This window comes from Semicossyphus pulcher, unplaced genomic scaffold, assembly GCF_022749685.1.
Source record: "Semicossyphus pulcher isolate SPU_LCO1_2020_fin unplaced genomic scaffold, fSemPul1.0.p SCAF_1, whole genome shotgun sequence".
In the NCBI taxonomy this organism is placed as follows: Eukaryota; Metazoa; Chordata; class Actinopteri; order Labriformes; family Labridae; genus Semicossyphus; species Semicossyphus pulcher.
Window position 1 is genome coordinate 7,139,079 of NW_027211603.1, and position 20,293 is coordinate 7,159,371.

The following is a 20,293-nucleotide window of genomic DNA, read 5'->3' on the forward strand; positions in this document are numbered from 1 at the left end:
GATTTGACTAGTAATGTCTTGTGGGCGGCTATGGCTCAGTGGTAGAGTTGGTCGTCTCTCAAGAAGGTGGAGGGTTCAATCCCTGACCGCTACAGCCACATGTCAAAGTGTCCTGGGCAAGACACTGAACCCCAAATTGCTCCTGGTGAATGGGCATAGATCTGATTGGAGAATGGCACTTTGCCATCAGTGTGTGAATGGGTGAATGTGACATTTAGTGTAAAAAGTGCTATGTAGGTACAGTCCATTTACCATTTTTAAATGTGATGTAAACTCTTGACATGAAGGTTTGGTACCAGTGTTTTTGAAAGTTGTTGCAAATGCTGAATTTTGTTCATATTTTCAACTCTACACCCTAAATTGGCATTGCATTCTAGAAATTTTAAACTAAATATTTAAAAACAAAAAGGTTTTATTAACTTACTAATTAATTTGTATCTTCTTTCCATATGAAACAGAGCACTGACCTCTCCTGATACTATACCTACTATACCTTGCTGGACAAAGATATGCGTTTCCTGAAGAGCTGTCAGTTTCTGTCACTATGTTTGACTGAAATGCCCATTAGTTCATAATGCATGAAGTTATTTTTAATTTGCATTGAAAATGATAAATTTATATCACAAAATGTATATAATGTGTACCAAACGAGCAACATGGAGGCTGTGGTGCACACAGTGCAGATAAAGTTACACTTGGCATGACTATAAACTTAGCAAGTATAAAAAACTGTACTGGCTCAATGCCTTTAGTGTATTTGTTTTCATTCTGGAGATCTGACCAATCCCAGTTTAGACTGGGAGGAGACAAACCCGCCTTCCTGTTAGACACGCCTCTATGTTCAAGGAACACCGCTTCATACATACACTGTTGTTAGCGACGTAGCCTCTACGGCCAATTTCATTTTTGACATTTCCATTTGCGACTTCTTCTCAGAACTTCACTTTTTATCACGGCCAGGTGAATGCACGAGTAGCGGTTTACTGGTTGGGCTCCGTTACACTGGTGTGACACATTGTTGCTGGTGGCAGTCCTGCGAGGTAAGTTGAAGAAGTGTTAGCCTGTTAGCTGATGATACCCTTTACTGATGGGGGTTGGTTGTTGTGCTATCGTAGCATTGAGCTAGCTGGCATATAACCTTGCCGGACTGACCAGATGGTGATCTAACACTGGTTGCTTTTCTATAATGAACTGTTATTTTAATGTAATTTTGTCTTTCAACAAAATAACAAGTGGGGTTTCAGCAGCGGCCACGTTAGCTTGCAGCGCAGATAAGTTTGTCAAGCTAGTGTTGAGGCTAGCAAGCTAAGCGGCGACCATGAATTAGCTGACATGCTAACGATGAGCTGACTGACTTGACAACATGCATTTTTACTGTTAAGTTTATTCCTGCCTTAATTAATTTCACTGTCTGAGTCAGGGTTTTTTGAAGATACACTCATTATTGGGAGAGGAAGCTTTTTTGTGATTAACAAATCTTTTCATGTCGAACTTCTCGCATAACTTGACGTTAATGCGACGTTAACGTTATGTAGCAGCTAGCCTTTTAGCAAGCTAGCGTTCTTCCTGACCCAACCAGCTAACATAGCTAGAATAAATACTGTAACTTTATTTAACTACCCTGGACTAGTGGTGGCCATTATGTTACAAACTAAGCAGCCGACTTTGTTATCGAGCTGTCAGCTAACATAAAGCGTGGTTGTTTTCTTTTCGACATCTAGAACCTAGCAGCAAGGGTAACGTCAGTTAGCCGACACGTTCAGATCATCTGGAGTCCCGGATACTCATGACTGCCAGCGATGACCCGAGAGTCACAAACCGACACTTTCTGATTCTTTGTGGCAATAAGCGCTTTAATGTGCAGATAATGGTTAGCTTCCTTGCTACATCATTTCCAGCTCGGACGACAGCCATCGGACAAGCGAAAGCGGTCAGCTCACCGAAAGCGGATGGCGTTAAGCTAAGCTCGGTGTTTGGCAGAGAGGGGGAGGGGATGAGGCACGAGCGAGAGCGAGAGAGGCAGCGCCTACATGCCTGTAAAGTGTTAACTGGCAGCTAAATATTAGCCTTTTTTGTAGCGCTAGTCAACAAATTTCGCCTTCTTTCGCTGTCTGTCGTATTTGCTTCGCGTTTTGGAAAAGAAAATTTAAACTGAATATGCGACAGACACGATTTCGGCGACTGAAGACCGTACGCTCTGCCGCCGTGTTTTCCGAAAAGGACAGTGAGCACAATGTCTGCTCGCGCTGACCAACTGCAGTGACGTTTGCTAAGGGAACGTCGACAAATTACTTTTCTCTTTATACGTGCGCAAAGTGTTGCGAGAGCCGCATTTTTATGTACAATATTCAAATACAAACATTAAGGCACATTTTTAACAACTCAGATTATAGCCGGTGCTGGGACAGTCTGAAATAAAACAATAAACAAAAAGAACTAAATATAGTAGTGTCTAAATCAAGTAACATAAATATATCTAATATGGCAGCAAGTTTTTTGCTGTATTTTTCTCGTCATATATTGAAGAGATTTTGCAAATATTTCAAGTTCATTCTTCCATCCGTTCATATGGGGTTTCACCTTTAATTATTTACATATGTGATTTAAGTGTTTTCCCAATAAAATCAAATTATTTATCCAAAAATGTAAACTTTTCACCTTCATAAATACTCCAGTTTCAATTGATATGACATTTAGAGAGTGCAGAATAATCTCTTTAGAATGAAGCCGATTCTGAAATGCAAGCCAAAAATTCTGTACATGTTCACATTGGAAGAAAACATGCTCTGCAGTCTCAGTATCCCTCTCACAACATCCTATGAGTTATTAGCCCAATTAAATCTCATATGTAAGAAATGATTACATGGATAGTTATGCGAGAGCCATATAGACGGCATTAAAGCATGTTTTAGCAATTATGCAATCATCAAAGAAAGCCTATCTTTCTTTTACTAAATATATATTAATTTATCAAGCCACAATCTGCTGACAGTGGGTCATCTTTCTGTATAATACTGTATCAGCTGCATCAATAACTAAATCTATATATGACTCTATAACACCTCATTATAGTGTAATAACAGTACTGTAGCTATCATCCAACGTTCATACTACAATTATACATAGTGTACTTCCAATTTTGCTTTTACTACATACAAAGTTCATAAAAGATGTGCAATAATCTTTGCTACACTGTGCAATACTAAAATGGCTGTACAATTTTATGTGCAGAAAAATAGTCCCATGCAGATCTAATGACAAGGAAAAATTTGTACATGATGTGTATAGTTCTATTACTATTATTTTTGTTACTGTTATTATTTATATTGTCAGGTTTTTTATTGCAACCTGTACTTTTTGTCTGATTTTATTACTTGAGTACTTTTTATAATTTGCCTCCCTTGAGCTGCTGTAACAAATACATTTCCCCTGTGGGGAATCAATAATAGCTTATCTTATCTAATTCTTTATGAAATATCTTTAAAAAGTTTGTATTAACAAAAATGATGCCAAAAAGTACTGTATCAACTATGCTATGCACAGCCAATGCTTGAAAAGTTTCTATTGTAATTATTATTATTTTATGGTATAATTAATTGTCCCTAGAAAGGGTCTACTTATGCAACATCATCTCTACAGTCAGAGTTGTGAATCCCTTTTCTTAATTTGTAAGCTGAATTGTAGTGGGGAGTGGTGACATCTGGACACAATGAGACCAAATTATGAAATAACACACATTTAGGATGATTTCATTGGATGCGTCTGTTGAACATGAATTCCTTTACAGTACTGTCAAACTACATCTGTTCAATGAAAAAAGTCTTTAACACTGAAAACTTCCTTGTATCTTAACACCAATGACAATTACTTGTAAGACAGTCCCTAACCAGCTGCCACAGCCATTCTGCTGAACCATGACAGCATGTCTTTAGGAACTGTCATGGACAATCATTTTGTCTTAATAGTTTCTTCATAGCCTCATGTTTTGATGCACTAAATTATTTTTTTCTTTTAAGTCTCCCTGAATAGAATTATATTTATTTGTGCGTGTTTGTTTTTTGCAATTGTAGATTTTTTTTTTTTACTTTAAATTTATTGGTCTTGTAAAATAAAGCTCTTGTTCATCAGTATACCTTTCAACTTGAGGTTACATCTTAACTCGCAACTTAAGGTTACATTTCTTTAAGTAACTTCTTGAAAGGAAATATCAAAATGTCAGTGTGGTGGCTGCAGGGTTGGAAAACATTCCACACTAGTTTAAGTTCTTTCAGCCTCCGCTAAACACCAGTATTTCAGGCTTTAAATCATTTCCCTTGGGCAACATTGAGGAAACATTATGAAACAGAGAAGCTTGGTTTACTTTCAAAGCTCATTTATAAAAGACTCACACGTATATATGCATATCTAAATATGTAAATTCCTCTTGACTGTATTTAAGAGCTCCTCAGTCAGCTTGTAAAAGTCAACAGTTGTTATGATTCTTTCTGTCATAAAGTACAGTACATCTGTGACACTTGTAACAAAGTTAATGTATTACCTTAAAATGAAATACCTTCTGGAATGACCATAAAATTCAATCAACACCTCTCTGAAACAATCTGAGAAAAAACCTAGTGTGCCACACCCATTTTTTTGATGATGTGGACATGCTGCTAAATTCTTAGATTTTGATTTATTGTCCTCTAGTCAGATTTTAAACATAATTCTGTTAAGACTGCTAAAAAGAACAAGAGACTGTGTGCAGAAACACTTACAAGGACTGTATTCATGTCTCAAAGAATTACATACATAGGGCCTAACTAATTCTAGGCATCACAGTATAGATTTTCTATTTTCAGTTCCATTGCTCAATACTTTTCTAACAGTAAAGTAGGTATTTCTGCATATCCCTGATTCTTCCTATCCCTCTCACACTTGAGTAGAAGTTTGGGTAGACTACACACTCTTAAAGAATGCTTGAACTAATTAGTTTGTAAAAGTTCACAGACTAATTCAGACCAAACAGCTTGTTTACTGTCCATCTGCCTCTGTCCACTTTAGCCCCTTTGAGTATGTGTATACAATGAAGAGGCGTGTGGAGGACCAGGAACCAATATTTGCGCCCCAGCAACAGCAACCACGCCGCCCACCAGTTCAAGGTATTGCAGACAGCTTCCAGCACCGGGCCCTCGCCCCGGCCCCGACTGTGATAGAGGCAGCTTCAGACAACATGCAGCCATCCACTGGAATCCAGTATTCTCTCCCCCAAGGCTACCAGGTATGATAGTATCTATGCATTTGGCTTAGACAACAGCCTTCTGGCAGAAGTTGGTTTTGTATTTTGTTTGGTCATAAATTGTTACCAAGCACCAAGTTCCAGTAAATGTTGTCTTTAGGATTGTGGAGAAGCCATTAAATGATTCTTCTCTTCCTTAAAAAGGTGCCTACAATGCCTCAGAGCACAAGTGGACATGGACACGGACATAACAATACCGCTCCTCATGTCGGTCCCCACGCACACAGCCTGGCAGTTCAGTCCCAGGGCCCGGCAGTGGTCCAAGGACACGTTCATCCACCCGCACCCTTGACTTCAACCCAAGGACAGCAGCAGTTTCAGCGGCTGAAGGTAGTCCTAAATGCACAAATATACAAACTTTAAAATAGATCTGCCAAGTTTAACTTAAAAAACAGCAACAACCTAGTACAAGAACATTAAAAAAATGACGTGCAAGTTATATATAGTTATTAGTGTTTTTGTATGACTTGTCTTATACTTTTTGACTTTACTCATTTAAAGTGTTATTTTTATTTTCTGTATTCTCAGTGGTTACGAAGTGTCTGATTTTTGTAGGGGAGATCTGCTATTAATTTATCGTTCTTTATTTTATAGGTTGAAGATGCTTTGTCCTATCTGGATCAAGTGAAGCTGCAGTTTGGGAATCAGCCACAAGTTTATAATGATTTCCTTGATATTATGAAAGAGTTCAAGTCACAGAGGTGAGCTCCAATTGTGTTGCCGTTTTCCTTGACATCATGTGCCACATTTAACCTGTAACATGCAGAAAAATAACTGTGGACCAAGCTGATAACACCCCAAATACTGAATGTCCTTCATTGTGTTATTACAGCATAGACACCCCTGGAGTCATCAACCGTGTGTCCCAGCTCTTCAAGGGCCACCCAGACCTCATTATGGGTTTCAACACTTTCTTGCCACCCGGATATAAAATTGAGGTTCAAACCAACGATCTAGTCAATGTGACCACACCAGGTCAGATCCACTACATCACCCCTCATGGGATTTCTGTTCAGAACCTCCCTATAAGTGGAGCATCCAGCCAACCTGCGAGCCACCACCAGCACCAGAGTCTGCCACAGGCCAGCCCGCACACTACCACCACCACCACCGCCACTCCACCGGCCCCTGCCCAACCTGCTCCAAATAAAACCAGCAAGGTAGAGAAAAGTTTCCATACTTTTCCACTTGATTGTGTTATATAGATTAGAATACACACTTGGCCTCTTATCATTCATATGTCCCAGAATGTACTTCATCTTTAATTTTGAATGCCTCAGAGATGTAGCTTTTTTTGCACACCGAACTGAGTCTTTCCTTGATGACTGATACGTATGCTCTTCTTTGTCAACCCAATTAGCCAGTTCAGTCTCCAGCTCACACACCAACCAGCCAGCCCAACCCATCCATCCCATCCTACGCCTCTCCACGCTCACCTACGGTTCAGTCCCACACTCCAGTGAGCAGCACGCCGTCCGGTGCACCACCTCTCCAGAACAACCAGCCTGTGGAGTTCAACCACGCTATTAATTATGTCAACAAGATCAAGAACCGTTTCCAGGGTCAGCCGGACATCTACAAGGCCTTCCTGGAAATCCTGCACACATACCAGGTGAGAAAATACATGCAAAGGGAAATGTAGCATATACACAACTGTAGGTACCAAGCAACAAGCCTATCATGATTTAAACTAAATCTGAATTTTTTTTTGGTAATTTCCAGAAGGAACAACGAAATGCTAAAGAGGCGGGCGGTAACTACACCCCAGCACTGACTGAGCAGGAGGTCTACACTCAGGTGGCAAGACTCTTCAAGAACCAGGAGGACCTTCTGTCAGAGTTTGGACAGTTCCTTCCAGATGCAAACAGCTCATTGGTGAGTTTCAGCCGTGGAAGCAAAAAGTCTGAAAGTCTTTCTGCTTTAAATCTTTTTGTCTTGTAGTTGCAGAAAATAACACAGAATTTGGTATCTTTTGAAAATTTTGGAACAGTCTTGTTAAGATTTCTCTTTTTTTGGATCTTAAGGGTCTATTTTGTTTCACAGGAGTGGTTTAGCTGTATTTGGCAGCGCTGTTAAGCAACATGTGTTGTGTATAGAATAAATGCCCCTTATCAAATTGAGCTGCGTTAAATCTCGACCATATTTAAACAAACTGTCCAAACAGTGATGCTTCCTGTTGTTTATATGTTTTTTTATGATGAGATGTTATGCTCTTCTCAGCTGCTGGGAAAGACTACGCCAGACAGAGCAGAGTCGGTTCGTAATGATCATGGCGGCACAGTAAAGAGACCCTTACTGAACAACAAACAGAGACTGAGCCAGAACGGCCTGCCAATCAGGAGACCCGGTGGAGTGGGAGCCACACCACCTGTTAAGGTACACACCACTCAACATTCTGACTGCTTGTACTGTTTGTGTTTTTCTAATATATTTTAGATGTCAGTAATGTGTGCTGCAAAGGCAATTCATATTAATGAGAGTAGACTTAATGTTAAATGATTCAACTCAACCTCTCTTTAGTCCCTCTGCTAACTGTGTGTATCAAACCATAGAAGGACAATCTTCTCTTATATTTGAATATTTTCAAAATTAAACATTTTTGGGAGCTTGCAGCAATCAAAACTTTATCATGTCTTTATTACCTTTCAGAAGAAACCCAAAATACTGGGGAAGGATCATGGCTTAACTGAAGTCGGCAAACACAGCACCAGCACTGAAACGATGTTCTTTGAAAAGGTCAGTATTGTTTTAATCGGTACAAAAATTGTTCATTTAAAGTCGCACAATGATGAGATGACAAGATTTATTAAAACATTAAAGATATGAAAAGGGAAAGTTTGTTAACTTTTTGTTCATCACTGAAACATTTCAACAGGTGAAGAAGGCTCTTCGGAGCTCTGAGGCGTACGACAACTTCCTGCGCTGTCTTCACATTTTCAACCAGGAAGTAATCTCCCGTGCCGAGCTGGTCCAGTTAGTCATCCCATTTCTTGGGTGAGTTTAAACCTACACAGTCTCTCAGTGCTGGGGGTACACAAACCTCAATGCTGTATTGTCTCTATAACGTCATTGTTTAGCATTTTAGCTTCATGATAATTCCACACTTAAAGATATTAGTTGTCAACAGGTATTTAATGCAATGAGTAAAATATTGTGATGTTTTACTATTATAACATAAAGTCCTTTTTGCACACATCAGGTATTGATTTCATACCTGTTTCAACATCCATACACATCACATATAATGCTTATATTTGTACTACTAATGCCAGTGTTCCTCAATATGTCTGTAGCATCACTATTAATTGTTTGTTTCATATACTTGTCTGATTAACAGAAAATTCCCAGAGCTTTTTACATGGTTTAAAAACTTCCTGGGCTACCGGGAGTCTTGTCACGGGGAGTCGAGCCACGCAGAGAGTTTACCAAAGGAGCGTGCAACAGAGGGCATCGCCATGGAGATCGACTACGCTTCCTGTAAGAGGCTGGGGTCCAGCTACAGAGCACTGCCGAAGAGCTACCAGCAGCCCAAGTGCACAGGAAGGACGCCGCTGTGCAGAGAGGTGAGTCACTGAAGGAAGTCTGCTTATTAAAGGTATTTCTGTCATAACCAATTTATTCTCAGCTAACAGGGCTACCAGGTACGCTGGTATTAGTCTATTTGGCTTAAACGATAGCCTCCAGAGTAGTAGTAGTAGGAGTTGTTGTTGTGTTTAATTGTTGCGTGTTACTAACATTTTAGAAGCATCACATGCTAGTAAATTGTGTTTTTTATAGTAACACAAGTAAGTAACACAATGACAGTCAAACAAAGTAAGGAGACATTTAAATTATTAAATTTTGGATGAATTTGTAGGTGAATAGTTTGAGTATTTACTTTAAAGAAACTGAACATCAAACGCCCATTACAAGTTAACAAAACTTCATTGACTTCTGCTTGTTATTTTGTCTGACTTGTTTTACAACAGAAAAGTAGCTCAGTCATTTCAGAGTAAAATACTTCTACTAATAATTCTGAGTAATGGGATTTTTGGCTGAGACGATTATTCAGAATAAACAACAAAGCCATCAAAATACTATTGTTTTATTGCTGGCTGTCCTCAAATAGAGAACTTTTTTAATCGCATTTGCAGTCAGTTCCAAGCCTTTGATTTGAAGCAGGCTTGTGTTAAAGACAGGCCTTTATTTCTGATTCCCCTTTTTAGTAAAGTAAAGTAAAATGTTTAATATTTTAAAACTTGTGAGGAGTTTTTCACTGGTAATGAAAAAGACGGACATTAATTCTGATTACTCTATATAGTTATTTTAATGCCTGAAACTGCTGGTGGGGGGGTAGGTGTCAGACGAAGCGATTAACTGCACGCTGCCTTTGTTTACATTTTCCAGGGCAGAAATTTAAAGTTTGAGATACTGTACATATCACGGTTAAAGAAAGCAGGATGAGATTTTTTGTTAAAAACCACCACTTAAGCATGTGCCGGACAAAATGAAAGAGATAAGAAGTACGGCTTTGTCTAGAGGGGGCGCCAAAATCAACACAAACCAAAAGTTCCTCTCAGGAGCTTTAAGTTAGTAATCCAGAACTTTAAGGTGATGTTATTTTGGGTGACTAACAAGACGTGAGATTGTATTTTTATCAATTAATTACATTAATTGATAAAAATGTGCATTGTATTGGCATGCACGTTGCACCATGCAGGTTTTATCCACCCCAACACCTTTCGCACAACTTTATCTATTATTTTGCTCAAAGAAATTTGAATTCACCTGTTGCAGGTTCTGAATGACACATGGGTGTCATTTCCATCTTGGTCTGAGGATTCTACATTTGTGAGCTCCAAAAAGACTCAATACGAGGAGCACATATACAGATGTGAGGATGAGCGCTTTGAGGTGAGAAATACTCCATGCACTTACACTCAAGAATAAACTGTGTTTGTATGGTTGTGTTGTGTGCACTACTGTCTCTATAATGCATTATGCTCAGGAGTCAAAAGACAACAAAAAAAGATTTGGATATCCAATGAAAACCTTTCAACTGGCATCCCCACCCAAAATTAGATACAGTTTCTCAATCATTTTTCTGTCATTATTTTTATCTCCTTTAGCTGGATGTTGTGTTGGAAGCCAACCTGGCCACGATACGAGCTCTGGAGACTGTGCAGCGAAGGCTGTCTCGCATGTCAGCTGAGGAGCAGCTGCGCTTCAAGCTGGACAACACAATGGGCGGCTCTTCAGAGGTCATTCACCGAAAAGCTATCCAGAGGATATATGGAGACAAGGCCCACGACATCATCGACGGGCTCAAGAGGAACCCAGCTGTGTCTGTCCCCATAGTGCTGAAAAGGTAAATAGTCTGATTTCTTTAGTGTTCATACTTTATAAGATTTAAGGTTGTTCATTACTTTTTTTATGTCTGTTGCAGATTAAAAATGAAGGAGGAGGAATGGAGAGAAGCGCAGAGAGGCTTCAACAAAATCTGGCGGGAGCAGAATGAAAAGTATTACCTGAAGTCACTCGACCATCAAGGCATCAACTTCAAGCAGAATGACACCAAAGTGCTGCGCTCCAAGACGTTACTGAATGAAATAGAGATGCTATATGATGACGTAAGGACGCATGTTCTCTGGTGGTGCTTTTGAAACATAATTTGCTTTCCACAATAGAGATTCATTTGTCTAAATATCTCATACTGAATGCTGCTGTCTAATGAGATTATTATCTCAACATTCAGCCCTTTCTAAATCTGTCTGTGTCCTTTAGCGCCAGGAGCGAGCATCAGAGGAAACTGCCACACCCCCACCGACTGGCCCACACATGACCCTGACCTACGAGGACAGCCAGATCCTGGAGGACGCGGCTGCTCTGATCATCCATCATGTCAAAAGACAGGTGGGCATCCAGAAAGAAGACAAGTACAAGATCAAGCAGATCATCCACCACTTCATCCCCGACCTGCTTTTTGCACGGCGAGGGGAGCTGTCTGATGTGGAGGAAGAGGAAGATGAGGAGGAAGAAGACATGGAGATGGATCAAGAAGGCCCCAAGAAGCACAACGGCCTGCCAGGCAGCAGCCCATCAAAGTCCAAGCTCCTCTTCAGCAACACGGCAGCTCAGAAGCTGCGGGGCACAGATGAGGCCTATAACATGTTCTATGTGAACAACTACTGGTATATCTTCCTCCGTCTTCACCACATCCTCTGTTCTCGCTTGCTTCGAATCTACGGGCAAGCCGAGAAGCAGATTGAAGAGGATACCCGAGAACGAGATTGGGAAAGAGAAGTGTTGGGGCTCAAGAGGGAGAAAAATGAAAATCCAGCAATCCAGCTAAAGATGAAGGAGCCAAGTAAGTTAGAAAACAAGAAGCAACCATGATGTATCTTACTTAGTAATTTCTCACCTTGTAACATGTCCTGTTTTCTGCAGTGGATGTTGACGTGGAGGACTACTACTCCGTGTTTCTGGAAATGGTGCGTAATCTTCTGGATGGAAACATGGAGCCAACTCAGTACGAGGACTCGCTGAGGGAAATGTTTACTATCCATGCCTACATTGCCTTCACTATGGACAAACTCATCCAGAGCATTGTCCGGCAGGTCAGTACATAATTTAATTGTGCAATTAATTTCAAGTAATGCTGAGCTTCAATTTTACAGGATGCATGAAATGAATTTTTGGTCTTTTATGCTAAAAGAAGTGCACATTTTTAAGCTCAGAAAAGCAGGAATGACAGGATTAAGGAGGCACGATAAAGCAAGAAAGAAAAATGTTGGTGTTTTACAATTGAAGTTTTTATATGTAGTTCAGATCTAGCAAAAGCACAATCTAAATATGTAATACTTATCTCTCAAATGTGATGAGTGATCCTGTAACTTGTGAAGCTTTCTCTTATTGCCTTTGCACCGATGAGGCTTTTATAATTTTAAACTTAAACCTATGTCTTTCACAGCTCCAGCACCTTGTCACCGATGATGTCTGTGCACGTGTAACGGACATGTACCTGAGTGAAAGTGCCAATAAAGCCAACGGTGGCACACTGTCCACGCAGACATCCAGGGCCACAGCAGAGGGGGCCTACCAGCGCAAAGCAGAGCAGCTAATGTCCGATGAGAACTGCTTCAAAGTACGATAACCCCTGAAATTAGTGATGATATTTAACATAAAAGGCTGCAGTGAACACTTTGTTTATTTCTTCTCCTCTCTTGCGTTTCCTTCAGTTGATGTTTGTAAAGAGCCGAGGGTCTGTCAGTCTGGCCATGGAGCTGCTGGACACAGAAGAGGAGAACTCTGATGAACCAGCGGAGGCAGAGGTAAGACTCATTCAGCATTCAACAATAGTTAATACACTAAGCTGCCAGTTTATTAGATACTTCTAAGTACTTCTAATCTACTGTGTTATTTATTACAACAGTGCTGGGGGAAAAATGACTTTTATGCGAATGTTTTTGAGCCCTAGGTTCATGCTGGTGAATTGTTTGCATTGTGTTGTAACGTGTTCCAAATATCCTTCCGTCTTCTTCGGGCAGAAACATTCAGTTCATTAAAAACTGTTTTTAGTCAATTACAAGTCAACCTCTTTTTATGTAGCATGAATGCTGGATCATCTCGAATGTTCACTAGTTGAGTTTAGCTAGTTGAAATATAAGAATGTGTTGCTTTAATGTGTTTAATATTGAAGTGGATGGATTTTTTTTGTGATAAATTGGAAAAAAATTAGTAATTTTGCAAAGTCCTATCAGACTCAAGTGGTAGTGATCTCCTTTTTTACTCTATATGCTGAAATGAATAGACCAGTGTTGTTTAATATATGATAACAGTGTTCAAGTTTAAGACTTGTTGCTGATAAATATGCTCAGCAGAATACTACAGTAGAAAATAAGTGCTTTTCTTAAGTTTAATGTTGTCACTGGTTTTCAAATGCATTATTCATATTTCTGGTGCTCCTCATATACTTCATATACTTCAGGTCTATACCAATATATCTGCAATAAGCTTGTATTAGCCAATGCTATATACACTCACCGGCCACTTCATTAGGTACACCTGTACAATCCAATGCAGTTCAGTACAACAGCACTGCCATGGATTCTGCTTTTCTGAAGTTTTAGTTGACTTTTGTTTTGTTGCGAGTCGGAAGAGGCCACAGTTAAAGGTGCTGTTGTACTGAACTCAATTATATTCAGATGAGTCTCTAATTTTTTGTCCTTCCTATTTACATACATGAGGGGGCCAGAGCATTAGAAACACCTCAATATAATATAATGCAGCTCAGTGCAGCCCCACCTCCAATTATGACCTTGATGCTGAAATATCATTGAATTAACACCAACACACAATTAATTCAAACCTTTATTTTAGCCTTGAAAATCGTTGAGGATTCAGTCGTTTGCAATTACAGAAAGTTACACAATTAAAACAACCTAAAAAGACAATATTCAATGAAAACAATTTCACAGTGAGAAGCTAGACTGTCAATCTTTAGTTGTAAATAATTCCACACTTTTGAAGCACAAAAAATAATGGCGGATTTTCCAAGTTCCAAGTAGAGCGAGTTTAGTAGGGTCCATTTACGCATAGACGGTATATAGTGTGTCAAAGAGGACCAACCAACTCTGTAATACTAGTACACTATAATACTGTAATATGAAGTAATTTTTTATCTTTGTCTGCTTTGTCTTCCACAGAGGTGGTCCGACTATGTGGGCAGATACCTGAACTCAGATTCTGCGTCCCCTGAGCTGCGTGAACATCTCGCCCAGAAGCCGGTGTTCCTCCCCAGGTGAGGCTCCAGCCATGTCTCCCTCTTGTCTGAACACTTTAAGCTTCTGTCCTGAGGTTCTAGTCAGCCGAGCAGCTCTACTGTTGAAAAGCCAAACCAGCTGCCAAATACAATTCCTTTTGTCAGAGATAGAAACAGTGAGGCACTTAGGAAGCTTTTTCTGACCACACAATTTTGGGCATTAGAGCTCTTCCCTTTTTTAGAAGTGGGCCAGGGTTTGAGAAGGTTGATTAAAAGAGTAACTACACCGTTACATTAAAGTGCTTGCAGTGCCTGATGCCCTCCTGTCTGTTAAGAGTCTCCTTGGCCGTGAACATGACTTCTTTTTCAGTTTCTGAACGATGCTCCACATGGAAGATTGCACTTTACATGGCCATCTTTTTAAACAAAATAATGGAATTTATTTATTCATTGATTCAGTTCCTTTTTAATGGGAATTTTATTTATTATAGTAATGTTTTTTAAACTGGTTTCGGCTAGATCGTGGGTTTTGAATTTCCACCTTTATCAGACAGCTATAAAGAATCATTTGGTTTGATTATTCTCGTTGTATTAAAATTTAAATGATGATTTTCATTGTGTAATGTAAGAGCAAAAGTGATTGAATGCACAAACTGAAAGTAAAACAAATGGGTTTCACTTTTTGTTTCATAATAATTTCATCTTTCTACGATGTCTTTGCCCTGAGTTTGAGAGACTGAAGCTCTTGTGTTGGACCTGAAAACTTTGTTAAGACAGGACAGTGAAGTCATGGTTTCCTTTTCTACCTGATCATGCCCTTTGTTTGTGATTGTATTCAGATCAAAGGTCCTGTATGTGACTTAATCACTGTTTGCAAATGTAAATGTTCAAATGTCCATTTTGTTGAAGTCTGTTATACTCAGTGTTATGTTTGTAATAGTTTTCAGTGGAAACAGTGCACTCCCGTTGCAACTTTTTGTTGTGGGTGAGGGTTTTTTCCACTGGTTTGACAGAAATTCGTGCTCATAAGTTTTTAAAAACTCTGGTCAAGCACATTATCTGCAACACTTGTACAGAGGAGTAGGGTTTGTAAATAAAATGATTGTCTAAATTGTATCTTCATGTTGGTGTATTTCTTTCCTGACACCTCAGAGCTGTGCATGGAGGCGTGCTTGTGTCCGCTCTATCTTAAAGCTCCAGTTGAGTGTTGCACATAAGGCCTGTCTGTCATTGCTTTTTAAGTTGTTTTTTTCTTTGAGATGGCTGTCCATAACCATAAACATTTCAAAAGGGCTTTTTCAAACAAAACAATCTGAGTTTACTCTTCTTTAACCCATTGCATAAATCTGATACCTTACTGATTTATCAGTGGGCTCACCCACATCTTGTCCTTTTTCCATAAAATCTATGAGAGATCAGCAGCTCAAGAGGTCAGAAGACCGATCTTCACAAATAACTTCAATGGCAGTAAAAAAAAAAAGAATCAAGCTGTTTCTTTTCCAGTTGTGTTGGGTCTTCATCTCATGATCATAACACTCTGTACATTGTTGGTGAAAGTTTGTGCACATCAAAGTATCCTCAGCTCATATTTTTGATTGGTTTCCGATCAGGCAGCGATTTCCTAGTGTTTGTTTCTAACAGTTTTTACTTGAAATTGGCCTCCCTGTCATGTCTTTTTAAGTGGAGCCCTGAATGCAAAAATATGCTTCATGGTTTCAGTCCCCGCTCACCTGTACCCTCAGTGGTAAGTACACATTTAAAACTTTCATTCAGGTGGGGTGAATAATTGCATTTTTATTACCTGCACAAAATCGGGATCAATTTCCAATGATGAGAAATATGTTTGCCAAGCATTTTGAAGATTTGAACTTAATGTGGCTGTGCAACGGAAGTGCACTGTACAGAAATATTACGACTGCTGCCTCTGCTGCTCTTATAGATCCACATTTCCCCGAATGATTTGACTCCCTTTCTAATTCTGTTACTCGGTGAGTTGCAATGCATGGGTTTCAAAATAATTGTTTAAAGGGACAGTCCTCTCAAATTTGCCTATACTGTAATCAAATCTGCTTGATATCATGTGCCTGACCACATCGCCTAGGCTTTACAATCACAGTGCATACTGTCAAAAATAAAATTGTGCCATATGTAACAGTTTAAAGATTTTAGAAATTTGTGCGAACTTTCCCTGTAAACGTGATGCACCCCTTTTGATGTGTGGAGTAATCAGAAGAATCATCAGCCATCAGTCAGTTTTATTCAAGTCTCTTGATCGGTTTTGGCTTTCAGGAATCTGAGACGGATAAGGAAGTGCCAGAGAGGATGGGAGCAACTGCAGCAGGACCGGATGAATAAGGGCCCCTCGGACAAGTCGCAGGACGGCAGCAGTGGGCTAAAGATGGAGTGCATGTTCAAACTGAACTCCTACAAGATGGTTTACGTCTGCAAGTCAGAGGATTACATGTACAGGCACACAGCGCTCACACGGGCTCATCAGGTAAGCACAGATGATAGTTTTATACATAATCCATAATCCATTATAAATAGTTAGTCCTTAATCTGATTGAATACTCAGTTGTTGTTGTTGCTGTTGTCTGCAGGGGGCAATTAATTGCTGATCATGGACACACATGAAGTACTTCCAGTCTGTTCACAGTTCTAAATTTATGCACAGTCTACATTATATACATAGCTTCTATCTTCTGAATTAGTAACCATAGCAACAGAGACACAGAAATGTTGAAGTCCCTCCTAATCAAGAAAAGTGCGATAAATTGTCACAGAAGGCTTTGACTGTTTACCCATTTTGAGAACATGACGTGTTTGATGACTGGGAAACAGCTGAACAAATAGAAAATGAAAAGAAGGAAACTTTTGTTGTTTTCAACCCCGAGTGTAGTTTATAGACGTACATTCCTTCAGCGCCTCATCCTCTGACTGTAACACACCAGCTGCAAAACGCCGCTGCTTTACTGATACTTTGAATCACAGAAGTGATCATTTCACATCCCTATTTACCATTCAACTGGTCTATCTTTTCCTAATGTTGAAATTACTTATGAATCAATGATGTCATTGTTAACCACATAGCTGGTTAACCAGCATACTGTCAAATTAGTTTACTTTATGTCAACCACATCAAAATTTAGTGACCTTGAATCTTGCTAGTTAGCTCTCTGAGCCAGGAGTTTCTCGGAGCTGTGCGGACTACAAATCTCTTCCACAGCCAACCCTCGTTTCTATTTTGGCGTTACTAGAGAAACTATGTTACAACTTGATAACAAGCTGAAGATCTGGGGAGCGCCGGTGTAGCTCAGCTGGTAGAGGATGCGTCCCATGTACAGAGGCTACAGTCCTCGATGCACTGATTGCAGGCTCCACTCCTGGTCTGCCAATCATTTGGTGCATGTCGTCCCCCACTCTCTACTCTCCAAATTTCCTGTCTTTCTTCAGCTGTCCTATCAAATAAAGGCAAAAAAAAAGATTTGGATTGCAAAACGCAAGAAAAGAGTTAAAAATCATAATTTTTTATGATAATAAAATGCATAATTTAGCATGTGGCCATGGTACCAGCGAGGATAAGGCCCTTCCAGGTGCACTTGGACGACATCCATAAATTCCTGACAATGGACACCTCGTCGGGGGTTATCCCTTTATTCTTACTCTGTTCAATGATTCAACCAGTAGAGATATTTCAAAATCTAAGATATTAAAACGAGTCTATTTTTAAAAAACTAGATCTATATCTGTGACTATGTTTTGGGGTAGACGCTAGCTCGGTCTGTAGGGATTTTGCTTGGGAACTGGACGGTGGCCGGTTCAAGTCCCGGTACGTACTAAGCATGGTATTGGGGTTGGTAGCTGGTGCCAGTTCTTTCCTGGGCACGGTCGAGGTGTCCTTGAGCAAGGCACCGAATCCCCCACTGCTCAGGGCACATGTCCATGTGCAGCCCCCTCACTCTGACATCCCTCCATTAATTCATGTGTGTATTTCGGGCCTATGTGTGCGTATCATGTTTGTACAGAGTAAAAAAATGTATTTTCCCCTCAGGGAATAATAAAGTGTCTTATTCTTCTTTTACTTTGAAGTTGAGTCGCACTAAATGAGCTGTTTTTCTTGTTGATATTTCTTTCAGTCCCACGAGAGGGTCCACACTCGCCTGCACAGACGCTTCCAGGCCCGGCTGGACTCCTGGGCCAAAGAGCATGTGACCAGTGACATGGCTGCCGACAACCGCAGGTGGCTGATGGGAGAGGAACAAGACAGCCTGTTGCCCTGCACCACCACTCGCTGCCCCGAGGTCCTCCATTATCTCAACATTAACAAGTACCGGGTGAAGTACAGAACACTGTAGTCTCTCTTGTGGAAAGATGAACTGTCTTCACACAACAAACTGCCAGTGATGACTTCACACACACCGTAGCTTCATGCGGATTTTTCCAACCTGCTGTTGCTGGATTCAGTTGCCAAATTTCTTTGGGTCGTCAATCATCAAATTTTCCGAATGTTTCAGAACCGAGTCAGGAACGTTGTTCTAACCTTCAAGCTCAAACTGCAAAGTGTGCAGCGTATGTCAAATAGAAGTTTCACATATTTAAAAACCAACTTGTCTCAGCGATCACATGATCATGTATGCTAAATACAGATGTTACATTATATATATATATACACAGTGAAACAGTCCTTCCTGCATCTTCTCCACGGTCCACAGTTTAAACAAAAACTAACCTGATTTAAACATTTCATAACTAAAACTCATTAACTAAACAATGAAAGACATTACATTTTTGAGGACCACCTCACCATTTACCAGGAAATCCAAACAAACAGCCTCAGTTTTTGTCTTTTAAGAACAACAAGAACCGGTTCCTTCTGTCAAAATGTCTGCTGTCAGACTTTACGATGAATCTGGCTTCCAGCTGTAAACTTCTATAGCCTGTGAATGTTTCCCTTCTTGGTGGTAAAGGTGCAATAACGCACTGTATAATATTCAATAATTTATGACCGCCCAAACACTCTGTGTAAATATGTTGTTTATATCTAGATTTTTTTTTTTTTATCAGATGTCATTAATGTGTAGCGTACATTAACACACACATAGTATCGATCTTACGCTAGAGTCCGCAGAGAGGTTTATTAAGAAAATGCAAAATTTTAACCGTTTTTTACCAAAGGATGTTAATGAGACCTTTTTCCTTTGTGGTCTGTCGAACGTTTTGTCCTTAAAGTCTTAGTTTAGTCGAAAAAAAGACCCCTTTTATACGTGTTTTGACCCCTTTCTGAGCATTTCTACCTTCAGTCTTTGGCATCGGTTTCACTCGTGGTTTTAAGATGATTGAATGTAGCTGAGCAGCATTTTCTCCTTTTTTTTAAAAATTCAGTTTATGTCCGTTCATCAAAGTACTGAAGTCTTAGCAGTACCATCAACTTTCTCTTGTATTTACCAAATGATTAGAATCTGTGCTGCAGGTCAAGTGCTCGCACAGTGTCTCACCTATAAAGACTGTACATGAGCTGTGTTATGTTTTTTTTAAGCCCAGTGTTGGCGATGAACACTGACTGTATAGTGTGTCTATATGTGAATGTCAGCCATGTGACTTGTGTACAGTTTTAAGGATTAACAAAAAAAGCAAGCAATAATTCTCCCTGTGGCAGTTTATCAAAGCTATCAGTTTGTGTTTCCTGCTGAAATACAAATGTGAATGTTGTTCTCCCTTCAAAGAGGGATGGAAACTAAGCATTTTATTGCCTTTGCTGTTTGTTTTAAGGAACCTGAATCGGCCCTGTAGATATTCAGGTAAGTTAAGATGGAAAGAGATCCATCACACTAAATGCTGTAAAGTGTTTCACAGAGGATACAGACGTATAAGAAACAGGCTTTTCCTTATATTAACCTTCGGAAAAACAGCCACGACATGAGCAGGATAGAAGCAAACACACCAAAAGTTGAGAAGAAGCTCAGATAACGAGGAAAAAGTAAGACTAAATCCATCCTTCCAACATTGTCCTGAACTTTAAGAAGCGATGGTCAGTAACATAACCAGCTGCAGACAATCTTGGAACAGTTTATTACCGGGGTTTTTAGTTTTATATCTCCTGTGTTTACAGCACAGGCAGTCCCACAGAGCTGATTGTACATAAAACATTGTTTGTACCTCGTTTAATGTGTCTCTTCTCTTGACTTTTACGATGTTGTACATGAGTGTTAGTATGGTGTTTGGCATTAAAATATCCTTTAAATAGACTGAAACTCGGGTGACCACTTCTTTTTTCATTT

General features: G+C 39.8%; 1 protein-coding gene across 2 annotated transcripts; it reads left to right on the forward strand.

Moving 5' to 3' along the window:
* The first annotated feature begins 939 nt into the window (after nt 1–939).
* On the forward strand, nt 940–20,253 carry LOC138584632 (paired amphipathic helix protein Sin3a-like). Of its 2 annotated transcripts, none has more exons than XM_069656950.1 (21): nt 940–1,040; nt 5,041–5,257; nt 5,420–5,605; nt 5,870–5,976; nt 6,108–6,435; nt 6,636–6,887; nt 6,998–7,150; nt 7,496–7,651; nt 7,925–8,011; nt 8,151–8,269; nt 8,613–8,838; nt 10,052–10,168; nt 10,384–10,622; nt 10,701–10,884; nt 11,039–11,621; nt 11,702–11,871; nt 12,225–12,398; nt 12,493–12,585; nt 13,960–14,054; nt 16,305–16,512; nt 18,152–20,253. In XM_069656950.1, exons 2-21 carry the CDS (start codon nt 5,063–5,065, stop codon nt 18,368–18,370), a joined length of 3,891 nt encoding a protein of 1,296 aa, XP_069513051.1. In that variant the 5' UTR covers nt 940–1,040; nt 5,041–5,062; the 3' UTR covers nt 18,371–20,253. The 2 variants fall into 2 exon arrangements, with proteins under 2 accessions (XP_069513051.1, XP_069513128.1); XM_069657027.1 differs by having other exon boundaries at nt 7,928–8,011.
* Nucleotides 20,254–20,293: the final 40 nt, after the last annotated feature.